General features: G+C 53.8%; 3 protein-coding genes across 3 annotated transcripts; all 3 read right to left on the bottom strand.

The window, feature by feature from the left end:
• Positions 1–1,053: 1,053 nt before the first annotated feature.
• On the bottom strand, positions 1,054–6,415 carry J4E86_008950 (uncharacterized protein; the record flags this gene model as incomplete). Its single annotated transcript, XM_051449458.1, has 5 exons — positions 1,054–1,641; positions 1,690–5,598; positions 5,646–5,824; positions 5,878–6,201; positions 6,259–6,415. 5 exons carry the CDS (start codon positions 6,413–6,415, stop codon positions 1,054–1,056), a joined length of 5,157 nt encoding a protein of 1,718 aa, XP_051299312.1.
• A 5,153-nt stretch (positions 6,416–11,568) lies between these two features.
• Positions 11,569–12,312, bottom strand: J4E86_008951 (uncharacterized protein; the record flags this gene model as incomplete). The annotated part of the gene is made up of 1 exon (XM_051449459.1): positions 11,569–12,312. One exon carries the CDS (start codon positions 12,310–12,312, stop codon positions 11,569–11,571), a length of 744 nt encoding a protein of 247 aa, XP_051299313.1.
• An 801-nt stretch (positions 12,313–13,113) lies between these two features.
• On the bottom strand, positions 13,114–16,036 carry J4E86_008952 (uncharacterized protein; the record flags this gene model as incomplete). Its single annotated transcript, XM_051449460.1, has 3 exons — positions 13,114–14,538; positions 14,593–15,612; positions 15,665–16,036. 3 exons carry the CDS (start codon positions 16,034–16,036, stop codon positions 13,114–13,116), a joined length of 2,817 nt encoding a protein of 938 aa, XP_051299314.1.
• Between the last annotated feature and the right edge of the window lie 157 nt (positions 16,037–16,193).

Genomic DNA, 16,193 nt, shown 5'->3' on the forward strand with positions numbered 1-16,193 from the left:
ACATGATTACTCATATACCGAAGGATGGCCGGGGCGGCACAGGCACAGGCACCATGCCATGCACTATTGTGGAAAGTAGAAGGAAGAGGCACGGTAAACCTTAGCGGCGAGGCCACTTCGATCCTACGCAAATCGCGATCTCCTGCGTTTAGGGCTGGGACGCGAAATTACGCGTCCGTCGTCATAACTGTGACGAAGGGGTTTCGCGATTTTGTGATGGTGTGATGGGAGTGCAGGTGTTGAGGGTCATGTGATATGATATGTCAAGGGCTTGCTTGCCATAGCATTTCCACCATGTCGGTTCTATAGATCAAGGGAGGCGAGACGAGGTGGGGTGATGCATTGTTTGTACGATCAACGTCAAAGGAGGCACAACGGCGAAGTCATGTTTATGTAGAACGAAGGCATGATATTTTGTTGTCCCTTGGATCATCCATCAGAAAAAAAACCTCCCTCTCACATATATCCCATTTCACCTGCCCGTCCCACAGAAGAGAAACAAAAAGCCCGAATTAGGAACAAGAAAGGTAGAAAGAAATGGAAATTGTTCATCGTTTCGCCCTCTCTCTTTCGCGATTCACGCACCAGAGCAATTTCAACGTACAATCCAGAAAGCCTCTCTTCGGTTCCGGCTCTGACTAACTGTGGTCCATCCAAGCTGCCAACTGCCGTAAAATATACATTAGGAAAAAAAAAGTAATGTGGCTTGAAGTGAAGAAGAAGTGAAAAGGGGGGTATGGGGCATGCAAACATAAAGGCAAGAAAGAAGAGAGAGGCACCAAGCAAAGGGTTCCTCTCCGTGTCCAACCGGCCATGACCGCGTCCAACGGTAAATGTGTGCTAGAGATGCGAGCATTGCAAATCGTTGAAAGCATAAAGACATGTCGAAAACAAAACATGCTCCAGAAAGCGTCGAACTATGTAGAGCAGGTGTATCGGGGGTATGTAGCGCGGTGTGTAAAGATCCCTTCCAGTGTACGCCGGTATAAGCAGATGACAATGAAGCAGATACATGAAGGTCAAAGATGTGGGTGGGTGGGTAGGCGGAGAAGCCTAGAAGCAGTTCAGAGTGCCCTTCTTCTTGCCCTTCTTTTGTGCGTTGTTGAGGGCGGCCATGCGAGCTTCAAGGTGGGCGCGCTCGGCTTCAACGCGAAGGCGGGCGTTGCGCTCCTCTTCCACGGCTTGAAGAGAGTGGCGGGCTGCGCTGCGTTCCTTGCGCATCATGTTCAGCTCTTCCTCTAGGCCGGCGCACTTCTTCCTGAACTGATCCAGATCAGTCTTGGTCTTGGTGCTTGAAGCCTCGAGGTCGGTCAGAGCATCCTCAAGAGTAGCTGTAAGCTGCTTCTCAGCAAACAGGTGCTTCTCGATGGTACGGATGCGAGCCTCCTGGTCTTCGACCAACTGAGCGTGAGCAATGTCTTTGCTCTGATGGCGCGAAGTAGGAGGAGACGGCGCACTGGCCTGAGGTGGTGGGCTGCCAGGCGGAAGAGGTGGGAGAGGGATGGCAGGTGGTGGTGAAGGCAGAGATGTGTGTGCTGTGCTTTTGCGCGCAGTGGAGTTGTTCGAGTTGGATCGTTGAAGGTCTTCACGAGGATCAATAGAAGCACGGTTAGAGTTGCGCTTCGCGTCCACGAGTTGTGACTGGTCATGTTAGCTAATTCTTCGAAGCCAAGAAGGTGATGAGCTTACCTCTAATAACGCGATCTTGATGCGTGACTCTTGTACTTCCTTCTCGAGCTCCTCGCCGTGGGTCATCGCGTCTTGCAGCTCGCGAGTGCGCTCGGTCTGGAGAGCCGACAGTCGGTTGTTGGCAGCCTCGTGCTGGTCCCAGTTCTGGTTGAGCTGATCCTCGAGCTCTTGCACCAGTCGGGCGCTCTTGTGCTCCTTCTCGCTGACCTTCTCGAGCTCCTTGATCGTCTCGGCGTTGATGAGCTCGAACTCCTTCAGGTTGCCCTTGAGCGTACTGATGGTGTTGTTGGCTTCCGTAAGCTCCTTCCTGTGGGTCTCCAGCTCGGCCTGAGCCTCCTCCAGTTTGGTCGTGATGGACTTGCGTTCCTGGACCAATGCTTCGATGTGAGACTGAATGTTGCTGACATCCGTCTCCTCACCAAGGACAGCCGAAACGCCCTCAAGGAGCGTCGCCATCTCAGACTTGGCCTGAGAAAGATCCGCTTCGAGAGAAGAGGTTGTCTCTCGATGTATCGTAAGCTCCGCTGTGAGCTTCTCGAGCTCAGCTGCATGTGACTTCTGGATAGAGTCCATGCCCTGCTGATGGTAATCGATCGCCGCTTTGTGCTCATCGATTTGCCTCTCCAAATTAGTTACAAGGGATCGATGAGTGTCTAGCTCCTTCTCGGTGAGCGCTCGAGCTTCAGAGTCTTCCTCGATCTGTTGAAGGATGCTTGTGTGGGAGGCCTCTAGCTCAGCAAGGCGAGCAGCTTGGCTGACAGCCGTAGACTTGTGCTCATGGACCTCTGCTTCCAAAGTAGCGATTAGCTCGGAGTGCTTTGCCCTCTCCTGTTCCAGAGCAGCCTCAGACTCAGCGCCTCGGGTTTGCTCTATCTCAGATATGCGAAGAGCATGGTCGACCTCAAGACGTTGTTTGGCGGACTCTAGTTCACGAACAGTCTCGAGATGTCGCTGCTCCGAAGCTTTGGTAGCTTCGATAGCTTCTAGATGCTTAGACTGCCAGTGGGCTGCCTCATCGCTAAGCTGAGAGAGGTGGGTGTGGCGGGTAGCATCGTCTTCAGGTTCCTCCTCACTGTTGACAGTCCGCATGCCCTCAGGCGTCTGACGAGGTGACAGTAGATCATCAGATCGATTGACAGATGCCTTGAGAGACTCAATCTGTTCTTTGAGCTCCTGCTCGCGCTGAATGTGGGAGTTCTTCAACTCCTTGATATGCTCCTCGTTCTGCTTCATCTGATCCTGCATTGAAGCGACGATGGAGATATCCATAGGAGACCCGGCTTTCAAGCTGGAGCGCTCTTTTGTCAGGCCGCTGATCAATGTCATCTTGCCTTCCATCTCCTTGCGTACAGACTGCAATTCTGCCTCCAAGTCCTGCACACGCTCAGACCGTAGGTGGAGCTCGGACATGATGGTGTTGAGGTTGAGCTCGAAGTTTTGGATGCCGTCAGGGTCCTCGTCTAACGTATCCAAAGCCATGTTACGCAGCGAGGCGAATGCGCGGTTAGAACGATCGTTCGCAAGGACTGCTTGGCTAGACTTGCGGCGGATCATGTGTAGCGATGGAGAAGATGGTCGGTTCGCCTGCATCTGGGCCTTGGTGACTTCCGACTTCAGTTCTTCCACGTAGTCGAGTGTATCTTGATGTTCTTCTTGCAGCTGAGAGTAGCTGTGTTGAAGCTTCTCGATGCGCTCCTCCTTCTCGTTGTGAAGCAGTTTCAGGGCCTTCAGCTCCTGGACTAACACGGTCTCAGGAATGTGTTGCTCCTGGGTTGTGGAATCGACTGATGCTCGTCGAGCCTTGGCCTCATCTTGGCCAACCTCTGTCTCATCGTCTGGAATGCTGGTATTGCAAGCCTCTGCTAAGGCCAATTCCGCAGACAATGTACGCGAGGAAGACAAGTCCTCTGTTGGGAGTCCATTGACGCCCGCTTCTGCCATGAAAGAACTTGGCCGGGAGGAAGGCACTGATGTGATACCGCGATGGCGCGCCTCGTCCACTGAGTCTTGGAGAGCGGCCAAAGTCCGCAAAGCCTCTTGGTATTTGCTGGCCAGCTTCTCGTAGTCTTGAAGGGTTCCTTCGTGCTCCACGCGCAGGTCGAGCAGCTCTTGGGTCACGGTATCGAGCTTGTCGTTGACGAAGCGAGCTTGCGCGGGGCTAGAAGGCTCATCTCCGACGACTGAAGCAGCCTTGACAGCAAAACGATCTTTCTGGTCGTCTCCACCGTCATGCTTGGTGCTGGCTGTGAGTGGACGTTCACTGTCAGCCTCCTCAGGAATCGCATCCACGGGAGTACCAAATTGGTGCATGCTCTCGCTCGTGACTCGCTTCTCAAGCTTGGGGCGCTTCTCAATGAAGGGGTCGCTAGGTGTCTTTGAATGGCCATTGGTGTAAGGCTCAACAGCATGCTCTTTGTCATCGAGCTCGTGAAGCAGGTTGTCTAGCTTGGCGACGCTGCGTTGCCTCTCAACGACATGCTTGAGTCGCTCAATTTCACGGCTCATGATCTCAGTCTCCTGCTCATTCTCGGCCAGACGCTCTTCCAAGGTGGAGATGTATTCTTCGCTGCTGGTTTCGTTCTCACGAAGCCTTTGCAACTTCTCGCGCAGTTCAGAGATGATGGTGTCGTTCTTCTCGATGCCATTCGCCGAGTTATCGATCTGGCGCTCGAGCGACTGGACATACTCTTCGTTGTTCGCGTCCCGTTCCATTGCCTTCTGGATGCGTGATTGCAGGTGGTGGTTCTGGCTTTCGAGGATTGCGATACGGGTCTCCTTCTCCAGGAGGTCACTCTCGTTGTTGGACAGAGAGGAGCGTGTGTTGGAAAGGGAAGACTCAAGCGTCTGGATCGTCTTCTCGTATTCCAAGACTACCGATTCGACAGCCTCGGCGAATGAATTAGATCGTTTTAGTCTCTCAAGCGCAGAGTCACCAATAGCATCCTTGAGCATAGGCGTCTCCGTCTCGTTGTTGTCGCGGGCTTTGGTGATCTCGGAGATTAGCTTAGCGTGGCGGGCGCTCAGCGCATTGTAGTTCTCCTGAACGTCGAGCAACTGGTTCTGGAGCTCAGTCTCGCGCTCGTCCTGGCGCTCACGGCTCTCTTGAGGGTTTGCTTTCTTTCGATCCGTGCGCTCAGACAGTCGAATCTGGTCCCGTAGGAATTGTACTTCGGCCCGCAGCCGGTCGATGGCAGCCTGTTTATCACTGTCGTCATGGATCTGCTGGATTTGCGGCTTGACTTGGATAGCGCGGGCGCGCTGGGCATACTGGACGGTGTTCAAGGTTTCGCTTAAATGGAACTCGGCCGGGTTGACACAAGCAATCATGTAGGTGATGGCGTTGCCGCCAAGCGAGTCCTGCAGTAGGCGCGTGAGCCTAGAGTCGCGGTACGAGACGTAGCCGCCATGGGAACGTGCGGACAGCTGCGAGATGACCTTGCCCAAGCTCGCAAGCCCTGCATTGATGGAGATACCCTCCCGAGCCCGCTCGCCCTGCGCCCCAGTGTTCTTCAGCCTTTCGCTTCCCGCCAAATCCACAAAGTGCAACTTGCTGTCGACTGTCACCCAGCTCTCGCTCGAGGAGCCCGACATCATCTCGATAGGGACGGATCGGCGCTTTTCGCGTGTCGGAGTAGGCGCGGCAGGTGACGACTTCTTCTGGACTAGGTTTAGACTGAAGACTGCGTGGGAGCGGGAAGATTTCGCGTTGACGGCCGTCGCGTCGGTTTGCCGGATTGCGGAGCCGAAGTTGAGCGCGCCCAGCATGTCGTCGACCGAGTTGATAGGAATCTGGGTCAGTCCCGTCAGGAGGATGCGGCCATCGCGATCCTCGCGGATGTTAACCTGTGGCCGCTCATTGACAGCCACGTGCTCGGGGATCAGCAGATCGCGAAGTTGCTCGTTGTAGATCTGCATCCGTCAGTTCTGGCCTGCGACGGCGGAAGGGCTTATCTTACCTCGACGTAGGTCGCCTTGAGCTGCCAGTTCCGATTGGCAGACGACGATGACGACGCCTTGGAGGCCATGTTGTGTATGCCCGACAGACGGCTTGGGACGCGGATTCCTGAGGATGACGCGCGATTGCTAGTGCCTTCGAGTTTCTCGAAAAGCAACGCCGCAGCGCGGGGGATGATACCTGAAGAAGTCAGTATAATATTTTTTGCGTTCGTAGATTCCGCGTCGACATACCCATGACATCGTTGTCCGCCTGGTCTCGCGGGCCGGTGGTGCCCATGGTGTAGGACTTGCCCGCGCCCGACTGGCCGTATGCGAGGATGGAGACATTGTAGCCCTGGACGAAGGAGTTGACGCTGTCCGCGACGTATTCGAAGACGCCTTCCTGCTCAATGTCCTCGCCGAAGACGCGGTCAAAGACGAAGACCTTCTTGCCGCCGGGCGCATCTATCGTCAGGCTGGAGGGCGATGTGACGTGGCAGAGGGCGTTGCGGAAGCGCTGTGGGATGAGCTCGTAGCCCGGATCGCCGTGTTGCAGTGGTGGCCGCACGCGTACAGCTGCATTAGGCCGTGGTTAGCAGAAGTGTTTTATCGCGGACCCTGAGATGCACCTACCAACTTTGACGGCCGTCCTGCTGTCCTCATCAGAGGCCCTGCTCCCGCCCGGCTTGCTGCTCACGCTCATGCGACTGGAGCTGCGGTTCGGTCTAATCATCGCGCTCATGGGCCGCGGGACGCCGTTTGCGGGCGAGCCTGGTGGTGAGGTGGCCATGTGTGCGGCTACGGCAGCGCCGTTGTGGTCGTGTATGTGCGCCGGCCGTTGGGTGTGGTGTTGCAAGTGCTTTTGCGGCGCCGTGTAGATCCAGCAGAGGGTGCAGTCGGCGGTGTCGAGGTGGCCTTCATCCGCGGGCTGGGGCTGGCAGTGGTGGGTGCGAGCGCTGTTTACCCGCCTGCAGTCGAGGCGCCTGGGGATGGCGATTGGGGAGAGGCACAAAAAGAAAGGCCAGGATAAAAATGAAGACGCGGATTATTTTGCTTGTGAAGGCCCTTTGAGAGCAAGCAGCACGCCCTCACTGCGGGTTACCAGCGCGCCAGATGCCCCTTAGCGTGTCCAGGGGCCGCCTCTAAGGACCCCAGCCAATTGCTGCAGGTTGGCGCAGGTAGTGTGCCGTACCTGTGCTGACCTGCGCTGTATCGGCGTCTGTGTGCCTGGCTAAGACCCGTACCCAGATAACCTCGGCGTCAATCACCTGTAAGACTGCCTGAGCTGCCTGACCTCGAGTCAATTGCTCGCCGGTCCCACCCCAGCCGGGCGACGGCGACGGATGCACGCTGCTTCCTGTCTTCCCCTGCGTCCACCTGAGCAGCCCTTCAACGTTGTAGCCCTGCCTGCCATTGGACCGCTGCGGGGGAATAATCATGTCTCAAACTTTGTTTCCATGTACTTTCCCCCTGCTTCGAGCCCCTCTAGCTTTCACCATCTACTCCGGAGTAGACCTCCAGGGCTAGTCTTGCCTCACTAGCGATCGACGGCCGTTCCTTCCAATTCTCCTTGTCCATCTCTGACCATCTCTAACCTGAACAAGGCGCCGCATCTTTGTCGTGCCGCATGGAAGCTCGAGCATAGCACGCGCAATGCCTTTCATGCGTCGGCAGCTCGCTCCCGGCCTTGTCGTCCGCACCCAGCGAATGCGGCTGTAGATCCCTCAGCCTCATCTCACTTGCGAGGAAACAATTGCTTCCATTATGCGGCCTCGCGTCGCTGCGCCGGCCTTTCAGGTACAATTAATAGCGCGTTTCAGCGCTTGCCAATCCTGCGCGAACTACCCGTCCCTGCTCTTGGCATAGGTGACGAAGCTGCAGCACCTCTGCGGAAACCGCAGTCAGAGAGGGGCATCGACTGCAAGGCCGCCTCCACTACACGCGCAAAACTACCGAGCCCCTTGACCTTGCTCCTTTCCTGCAGACGCATCAAGCCACCGCAGTTGTGCGAGAGAACGTGATTGTTTCTAGCGCCCTCGACCAGCGCCATGTGGCTTTGGCTCGCCATCCACCACACCCCCTTTCTGCGAAATTGTCAAAACTCCTAAACCATCCATGAGTCTAGCATAGTCCCTCCCGCGGACGGTACCCTACTCCGGATTATATGCTCGCAATTCTCCTAGACGTCCGCTACCTGCTGGAACTTGCCATCAGACTACATAGACGCACTGTGCCTGAGTGATTCATGTCCACGCGCGCAGGCGCACTACGTCCCAACTAGGAAGTCCCATCGCCTAGACTCTCCCGCCACTTTTTATCCGTCTTTACATCAACAAGCATCATTGTACGTTAATTACATGCACCTCCAAGGTTGTAGCTAGGAATCAAACTTGAATGTGAAGCAAATGGTCCAGGACAGACAACCTTGGAAGTTGTGACCCCCACGTGACCGGCAGCTGACGCCCTTCGAGACGAGGCGGCATGTCAATACTATACGTGCTATCAACTGAGCACATCCTGCGTGCCTTCCTCAGCCAGTAGACGACCCCGCGATGAGCAACGTGTTGTGACTGTGCATCGTGCAACCTTGAAAATACTGAGACATGTCGTCATTATCTTCAACGTCGCTTCCTCATTGAGCGTCCATGCCTTATCTTCATATATTCCAACACTCACTCTGCTTCGCCTTGCCCGCCTCATTCCACTCGCCAAACAACGGCAACAGTGCAGACGGAGATGAGCGGAGATGTCAACCACTATCGTCCAGCGGCCTATCTTCAAGCAAGAGTCATAGCAACGTCTCGAGCACATCCGCAGAATCTGCCGTCGCTACTGCCTTCCCACGGTAGTAACTGAGCCCCGAGTAGGTCGGCAACACGGTAAGTGCGATGATGCCCAACCGCTTGCATACTAATTTTGTTATCCACAATGTAATAGCAGCCGGCTATTATAGATACTAAATTCGCGACTACGGGACCCATATGCACGACATGCCTTGTTTCTTCGCGGATCATGACCCCACTGCGGAGTTTGTCGTCGATTGTTGGAGATAAGCCGGCTCCTATTGTCACCAATATCATTGTGTATGACCCTACGCATCGAGCTCTACCCCAAGCTCATGAAACAGGTACTCATCCAGTACTATCCAGCACAAAAAGCGCGGCTGATGCCATTGTCTCTCGTCCTTTCCGCACTAGGACCGAAGGAAGATCAGGACCCACTATCGTTACAAGTTCCAAGTTGGCACACCCGAGCCACGAGTTCTTCAAGATACCATGGCTAGCTGCATACCGCCAACCCCGGTCCACCGTTCGTCTCAGAATCTGCAAAGCCGGCACGTGGCCGGGAAGTGGAGATGCTCGACGCAACTATGTCGTGAGCTCAAGACATGAAGGTAAGGCCGTTCTATACTCTGCTTGCCAGTTTTCGACGTTGCAAAGAGTGCGGGGTAATACCAGTAATAAAGTTATCAGCGCTGTGTAGCTTTCCACTACTCCGAGACATTCACCGTCTTACACGTGCGCTACACGCGAGATGTCGGCTACTGCAACCTGGCCCCACGTCGAACTTTATTCTGACTGCATTCGGACACCGAGTCAAGATTACCACCCGCCGTATTCGCTTCTCTTCCATCTCGCCACACATATTCTGTCCTTTTTTGACAAATTGTCATTCCATTACGGCCCGTTTCCAATGCACCCGAGCCGTTGACTCCGCTTTGTGGTCCTTCACTCACGGGAAACTGCTAGGGCCCGCGACGGGATGCGAGCAACCAATCGAGCATCTTCCAAACCGGGATGATAGCAACGGCTATCGGGTACGTCAAACTGCGATCGACTATGAACTCAATCGAGCTCGGTCTCATGCGAGTAGACAGACCGTCGATTTCCTGTAACGTCCGCTATAGCTACGCCGCCTACGTGGCCTTCTGACACTTTCAACGTCGAGCAAAATGTGGCATGAGGCTGTAACATCTGCTACACTACCAGCCGGTCAATACTTTCTAAAGTTAGCTCTTCTAGAACAAGCCACTTACATTCTTGGAGACGTCGGACACATCTCGGCTCGACCCGCCTAGAGACCTGACATTGCAGGACTACCCCCCTCAACATACTTCTCAAACCCCAACGGTAAAACCGTTGGATTCATAACCTTTTGCGGTTGCATGCAGCCAGAACAAGGCCGAGTTCTAGATTGATGCATGAACACAGGGAGTTATCCATCTTAGGCTGCGGCTGCGGATGCAATGTCGAAACCCTCCGCGCAGTGCGGTCAAATCTGCTGCTACCAGGATCTGCTTACATCACTAGATGCGTACATCACGCTCTTCAGATTACTAAAAGATGTAAGAGATGCGCTACAGATTATACGTACACGTCGGAATCATGAATGCGACGACGACCTAGCATCACCGGCACCTTGACGATCAAAACCAACTCCAACATGCATACAACATCAGACCACCATATCGGCAATGAACCAAATCTTTGCTTGCTATGGATACTACGTTCTCACAACCTGAATTGTCAGACATCGTGCAGGTCTGCCATCAGCACGAGCACGGACACACCACACCATCCGCTTAAACTCCCGTCAACCGTCTCCATCCACCAACCCACGACCAAAATATCTCACATACCGTACCCACCTACTCCAATCTCCAAATCTCCAAACCCTTTCTCTTTTAGCTCGCCTTTCGCAACCGCGTTCTCATGTCTGACCGTTTTTTTCCTGCTCCCCGTCGATCCAACGTTGGTTCCTGCCCAAAATGCACGCAAGCCAACGACGAGTCATGCAACTGCATCTCGCGTCTGCAGCCCGCTGAACGTGATCACACCGCTGCGTTCCCCGCACAGCCGCAGTAGACTCGGTGCGAAGAGTATGATTACAGTAAGGTGTTGACATTTTATGCGAACTAATTCCTTTGCCGCGAGGTGCATGAAACATGTATAATTGATCGGTTATTGCATAACGGTTTTTATGTATTGTAGATCCGGGGTACTTGATCGAAGGGGACGACGATCGGAGAATATGAAAGTGGTTTTGGGATGATGGAAAGTGTAGGTTTGGATTGTATTGTTGGCACGTTATTCTATGATACGTTACTACTCTGCGTAGTTTGCGCACGCGATAAATAGAGAGCTGGAGTGTAAGGTGATACAGTAGGCACGGTTTATCTAGGCAGAGGCTACCACCATACATCGTGAAGGTGCCAATACACCACAAGAGAAGAGTCTGTGGAGTAAACATACTATATTCATTGTGACAATGTAAGTCAGGCAATCTGTCCGCGGTCTAGTCCAACTTCTATGCACTATCCACTCAATAGTCCCTCGCAAACCAGAGCATCTTGCTTGGTTTTATGCTGATAAAGCGCATCTACATCTAGCTGTAACTGCTTTGCATAGGTGTAAGAGATAGCTAAAAACATCTTCTCAAAGTGCAGACCGCAGTGTGCAAGGGCCTAGTATAGTTTTTCCAAATTGTTGCAAGGTATATAGTCTTCATCGACAGTATGTCTAGATAGACATAATTAGATACTAGAGCACAACTATCAATTCTGATCAAGTTAATTAAAAGACCCTAGCACAAGTGGTGAGTACCAATAATTTGACTGAATATCTCGAATCGACCAAGAAGCTTTCACATTCCTTTCACTCTGCTGACCCACCCATTTCGATCTTATGCGATCATGTATTCCCCATGACAGGGTTACAGCACCTTGTATAATAATAAAAACTAAACACATATTTTCTAGAAGTCTACATTGCTGTAGATCACATGTAAAGTTTAACCTTTGTTCTAATGTAGACAGCAGAGCACCTGTTCGATTTTTTCTTTGTATGACGTGACAGGACCGAAATCGGTAATCTGCGCTGTAGAGCACTGAGGAAGTAAATCTATGTGCCCAGCAAAACGAATGCTTTCGATGAACTTAGTAATTTACATCACCCCCCGGAAGAAGTTGTCTGCCGTGTATTTCAGGAGGAGAGAACGGACTTCTTTGAAGAGTTCTCTATCCGTAGCCCTGCCAAAGGAATAATATCTCCACTGATTCTCACAGAAGCAAACGTATGAATACCGCGTGGTCTTGGGAAGTGCTCGACTGATGCTCATAATACAATACTCGGAGGTGAGGTTTGTGAAGCGGACGTCTCCATAGCGCTCTTCGAAGTCATTGAGAAACTGGCGAACCGCGGTAGGATCTTCCAGCTCCAGAGAGCTGATCCAAGCACGAGCCCGATCCGACGCAATGTCGTCTGGTAAATTCGTCTCATAGTTCCTTTTAATGGCCTTTATCGCAGAGGCGGGTGACTTGGGCCTTTTCAGCTCCTTCCATAACTGGGGTTCAACAGCCGCGTGTAGGAGGGCTAAAGCTGAGCGAGAGGCGTGATCATAGTCTTTCCATTTCTGTAGCTGGAATTGGTAGACGGCGAGCTGGTACTGCCAGTCCACTAGAGGAGTCTCTTGTACCACATCATCATCATCATCATCTTGTTGGAGTGCGGAAAACGCGGGCGCCACTGGCTTTGCGACTACCTCAGCTCTTCCCTTAAAGTGCTCTCTGTAGCCGTAGATGTTCGCGATGTCTTTGAAACGCTGGAACCAGTCGGTGAAGTTCTCGGGCCCGGAGAGCTTCTTGACGTCGGGGCCTAGGGCGATGGTGGGATCGTTGATGGCGGCCATATTTGGCTGGTTGAGTGCGGCGATGGGTTTGTGGAGTGTGACAAGAGCAGGGTTGCGGGCTAATAGCTTGCCATGAGATAAGAGTGAATGAATTCATCTGATGACTGTGAGCATGGTGGTGGTTAGTGGCGCGAATATGACGCGTGTTCTGACTGTGCATGGTATGAGTGAAGGATTAAACGACCAATCGCACCATACTGGAACAGAGATGATGCTCTCGTACAACGCTCATGCATGAGCTTCGGGATGCACTTTCTTTAGAACATGAAGGAACTTTCACACATGGCAGACAGAGACGTAATGTAGGTAGATCATATGTATTTCAGAACATAAGGAGAAAGTGGTATTATCCTAACAAAACAACAAATTACAAGCAGACATACACAAGAGCCATCTGCCCATCTGCCTAGCGCAATGGAAGAAAAAGACAGCTCCCTTGGAGAATACAATCCTCCCAGAAAGCGCTTTTCCACCACTACCGATTCTTAGGCTCTGATACCCACATACTGGAGTTGCTTCCATCCATCCATCTTTGTTCGGGTATGATCCACAACGACGACAACAACTCTTCTCATTGAAACATAAGGAATGACCCAAAGTACACAAGGGGGGTCGTCGGACAAGGGGGTGTTCTCAAGGAGAGTAACGAAGTGCAAAGCAAGAAAATAGGGTCCCTAGCCGTTCAACGCCGGGGGTAGGTAACATGGTAAGGAAAAGGGCATCAATGCTAATCTCGTTTCGATCGCTAATGATAAAAACAAAGTAGAGGAAGAAGGGCGGCAAGCCGCGGCGACGACTAGCTTATCGCATGTTGTGGCGTACAGCGGTGTTGGGTCGCTGCAGTGGTTGCGCGTACTTGGACACGGGAACCATGTGAGCGTCGAGATCGTTGTTACCGTCTACGTCGTCATCGTCTTCGATGATGCGTGTTGGTACGACAGGGATGTCGTGCGATCGGTGCTGTAGGCTCGTCCGATCTGGTGTTGTGCTGGCGCTGGCCATGGACATGGAGGTGCTGGACCGATGGCTTAGATCGGGCGTTGGGGGGATGCTTGAACCCCGGTTGGGGCGGAGCATGTTGTCCTCGTCGCCGTACTCGCTGCCAATAGTCGATTGCGCGCGGCCTCCGGCCGATGACATCTGACCAACGCTGCTGCGGCGGTCGCTGTGGTTGTCGCCATCTTCTGTGTCAGCACGCTGTGCGAGCTGAAGACCCTCAACAGCTGCAGCGCACTGCTCTGAGATGTTGCGGATGATGTAGGCGATGGCGTCGGTCTTGTCCCGAAGGACACGGTCGGCGACGTCGACCATTGATTGATTTGAGAAGCGCTTGGAGTTGCGTGCGGGGTTGTTGAATAGACGCTGCTCCATGTCGGGTGTAACGTCCTCACCGTCGAGGTGCTTGCCCTGCGCAGTGCTGGCTCTTGACTCCTGGCGGCTCTCAACACCGGCTACGCCGCGGATGGTACCGACCTCAGACTTGTCCTTGATCGAGTGACGGGGGGTTTGATGGCGCGACGCCGCGTCTTCAAACTCCTCCTGGTCCTCATCCTCCTCAGGCACGTCTTCGAAGCCGGCATCCATATAGTTGGACATGTCATCCTGGTTAAGGGACTTGACGATGTGCTCCATGTGGTGGGTCTGACCCTCGATAAGAGCACGAAGGTGGAGCACAACCCGTTGCGCTTCGTCGCGCTGGCGCTGGATGGCACCGTTGGTATGTTGCAGAGCACCAAGCTCCTTCTTGTTCTTCTTCCTCTCGCGCTCGAGCTCCTCAGCAATCTCTTGCTGTAGTACAAGCGCTTCGAGGGCGTCGTCACGTTGCTTCTCAGTACCGGACAGACGGACAGTGAGCCTTGCGGCATCATCCTTCTGTTGGTCGATAAGGCTTGTAAGACGACGGTTCTCACGCTTGTGGTTCTCGATCTTGACCTTGAGATCCTGGGTCTCCTTGGTGAGTTGCTCGGCGAAAGCCTGGAACTTGAGGAACTGTTGTTTCCAGCTCTCAAGCTCCTCGACCAAGAAGTTGTTGCGCTTTGTAACCTTGCCAAGCTCGCTGTCGAGGCGCTGCTTGAGGTTGATGAAGTCTGTCCAGGCTTCTTGTGCGTCACGGGAGTACTGGTTGCGCTCGCGAACGATCTCGTTGAGGTGGCGCATCGACACCTTGGTCATCAGCGGCTTCTTGACAGAGCCACCGAAGATAGCCTTAACGCCAGTGTTGCGGCCCTGCGGTGATGTTAGCGTGTGGTACGATGAGTCTATGCGCAACCGGATACATACCAATTTCTCACACACGTGGTCCATGACCGACATGACAGCATCCTGGGTCCACCAGTCGGGGTCCTGGATGCTCTCAACCTCACCACGCATCACAATGATTTGACCCGCGGGGATGAGCTTGCCGCCCCCGTACGCCGAGCGCAGATGCTGTGGAACTCCGGTTGGTGAAACCTCACCGTTGAGAGCCTGAGTCAGACGCTGGATCATCTTGGTCCTCTGGCCGGCGGTAAGAGCGGTAGGCGGGCTTGAAGTCAGGACGAAGTTCCGGTCCAAGTCGACGACAAGGGCATCTGTGGGAGCCGTGAAGAGCGATCGGCACTCTGATGTTACACCCAGAATGTATGGGCCCGGCTCCTGCACGAGATCCTTGACGTGACGCGCATGAACGACGGGTACATACAGACCGCTCCACTCGTACACCCGGACACAGAAACGGACTGTCTCGGCTGCGATAGTGAGCATCGCGGGGTAGTGACTGGTGAAGATGATTCGTCGTGTGGGCGATACAGCAGCCTCTATCACACCCACAATGTTGGGAATTGAGAGACACGTGAAGAGGGGCCACATGGCGAAGTTTTGAAATCCGGTAGGCGAGGATGGGAACTGGTAGCACAGCGCGTAATCCTTCATGTCGATGCGGACCAGGTCGTTGAGGCGAGGAGCTGGGAAGCTGAGGATGCGTGAAACCTCCTCGGCATGGAAAAGGTTGGTAGCCTTATTCCAGTGAATCCACATGCCGCGCAGGTAGTCGCCGAGTAGGTTGTACAAGGGGTATCGGGAGAGGAAGCTCAGGCAGTACGGGATCCAGTATGTCTCGTCTGGGTTGTCGAAGAAGTCGGGCTCGATTCGCTTGCGCAGGTCGCGAATAGTCTCAGCGCGCTTCTCATCAGCGCGAGACCAGACGCGCAGTGCGATACCGTAAAGAGTGTGTGAGGAATCTTGCTGCAGGACGAAGGAGTGGTGTACGCAGTGCGGCTGGCTCCTGCCAGTGCAGATCTCGACGTCGTGGGGGAAACATGCCTGTGTGCGTGGTTAGTAGCGCGCTAACAATGACATTGTTGTATAGACGTACTCGCATGGCAGCATGAAGAGACCTCGCGATCTCGTTATCCTGCTCCAGTCTTGGACTGCTTCCCAGAATCTCAGGAAGCCAGAAGGTACCAACAGCACCCTTCATGTGGCCAATCTTGCCCTGAGAGGGCGCAGGCGCCTTCACCCATTGTGATGGCTCGCGACCAACACCACACACCATGTAGGCATGGGTCAGGGTCTTGGGGCTCCGCGCGCCCTGCTTGACGTTCAAAGTCGATGGAAGCGGTTGGGTGATCCTCGAATGAAGCGACGATGTCCGGCTCGGGATGATGAGGCTGTGGTCGGCATTGTCTCTCGTGGGAGGACGCTCGCTGGCGCCTGTACGTGGTCGCAAACTTAAAGAAGGTGCCATGTTGGCGGATTCGATGTCGGTCCTATCGAGATGGCCGTTGCGGTATGGGTGTAGAGAACGGCAGGCGGATGAATCCAGCAATTATTATGACAGCTATAACTGTGAGAACATGAGGCGATGCGTGAAAGGTATCCGAAAGGCAACCCGCGAGAACAAG

This window comes from Alternaria arbusti (genome assembly GCF_024043155.1).
Source record: "Alternaria arbusti strain BMP 1465 chromosome Unknown scaffold_15, whole genome shotgun sequence".
NCBI lineage: Eukaryota > Fungi > Ascomycota > Dothideomycetes > Pleosporales > Pleosporaceae > Alternaria > Alternaria arbusti.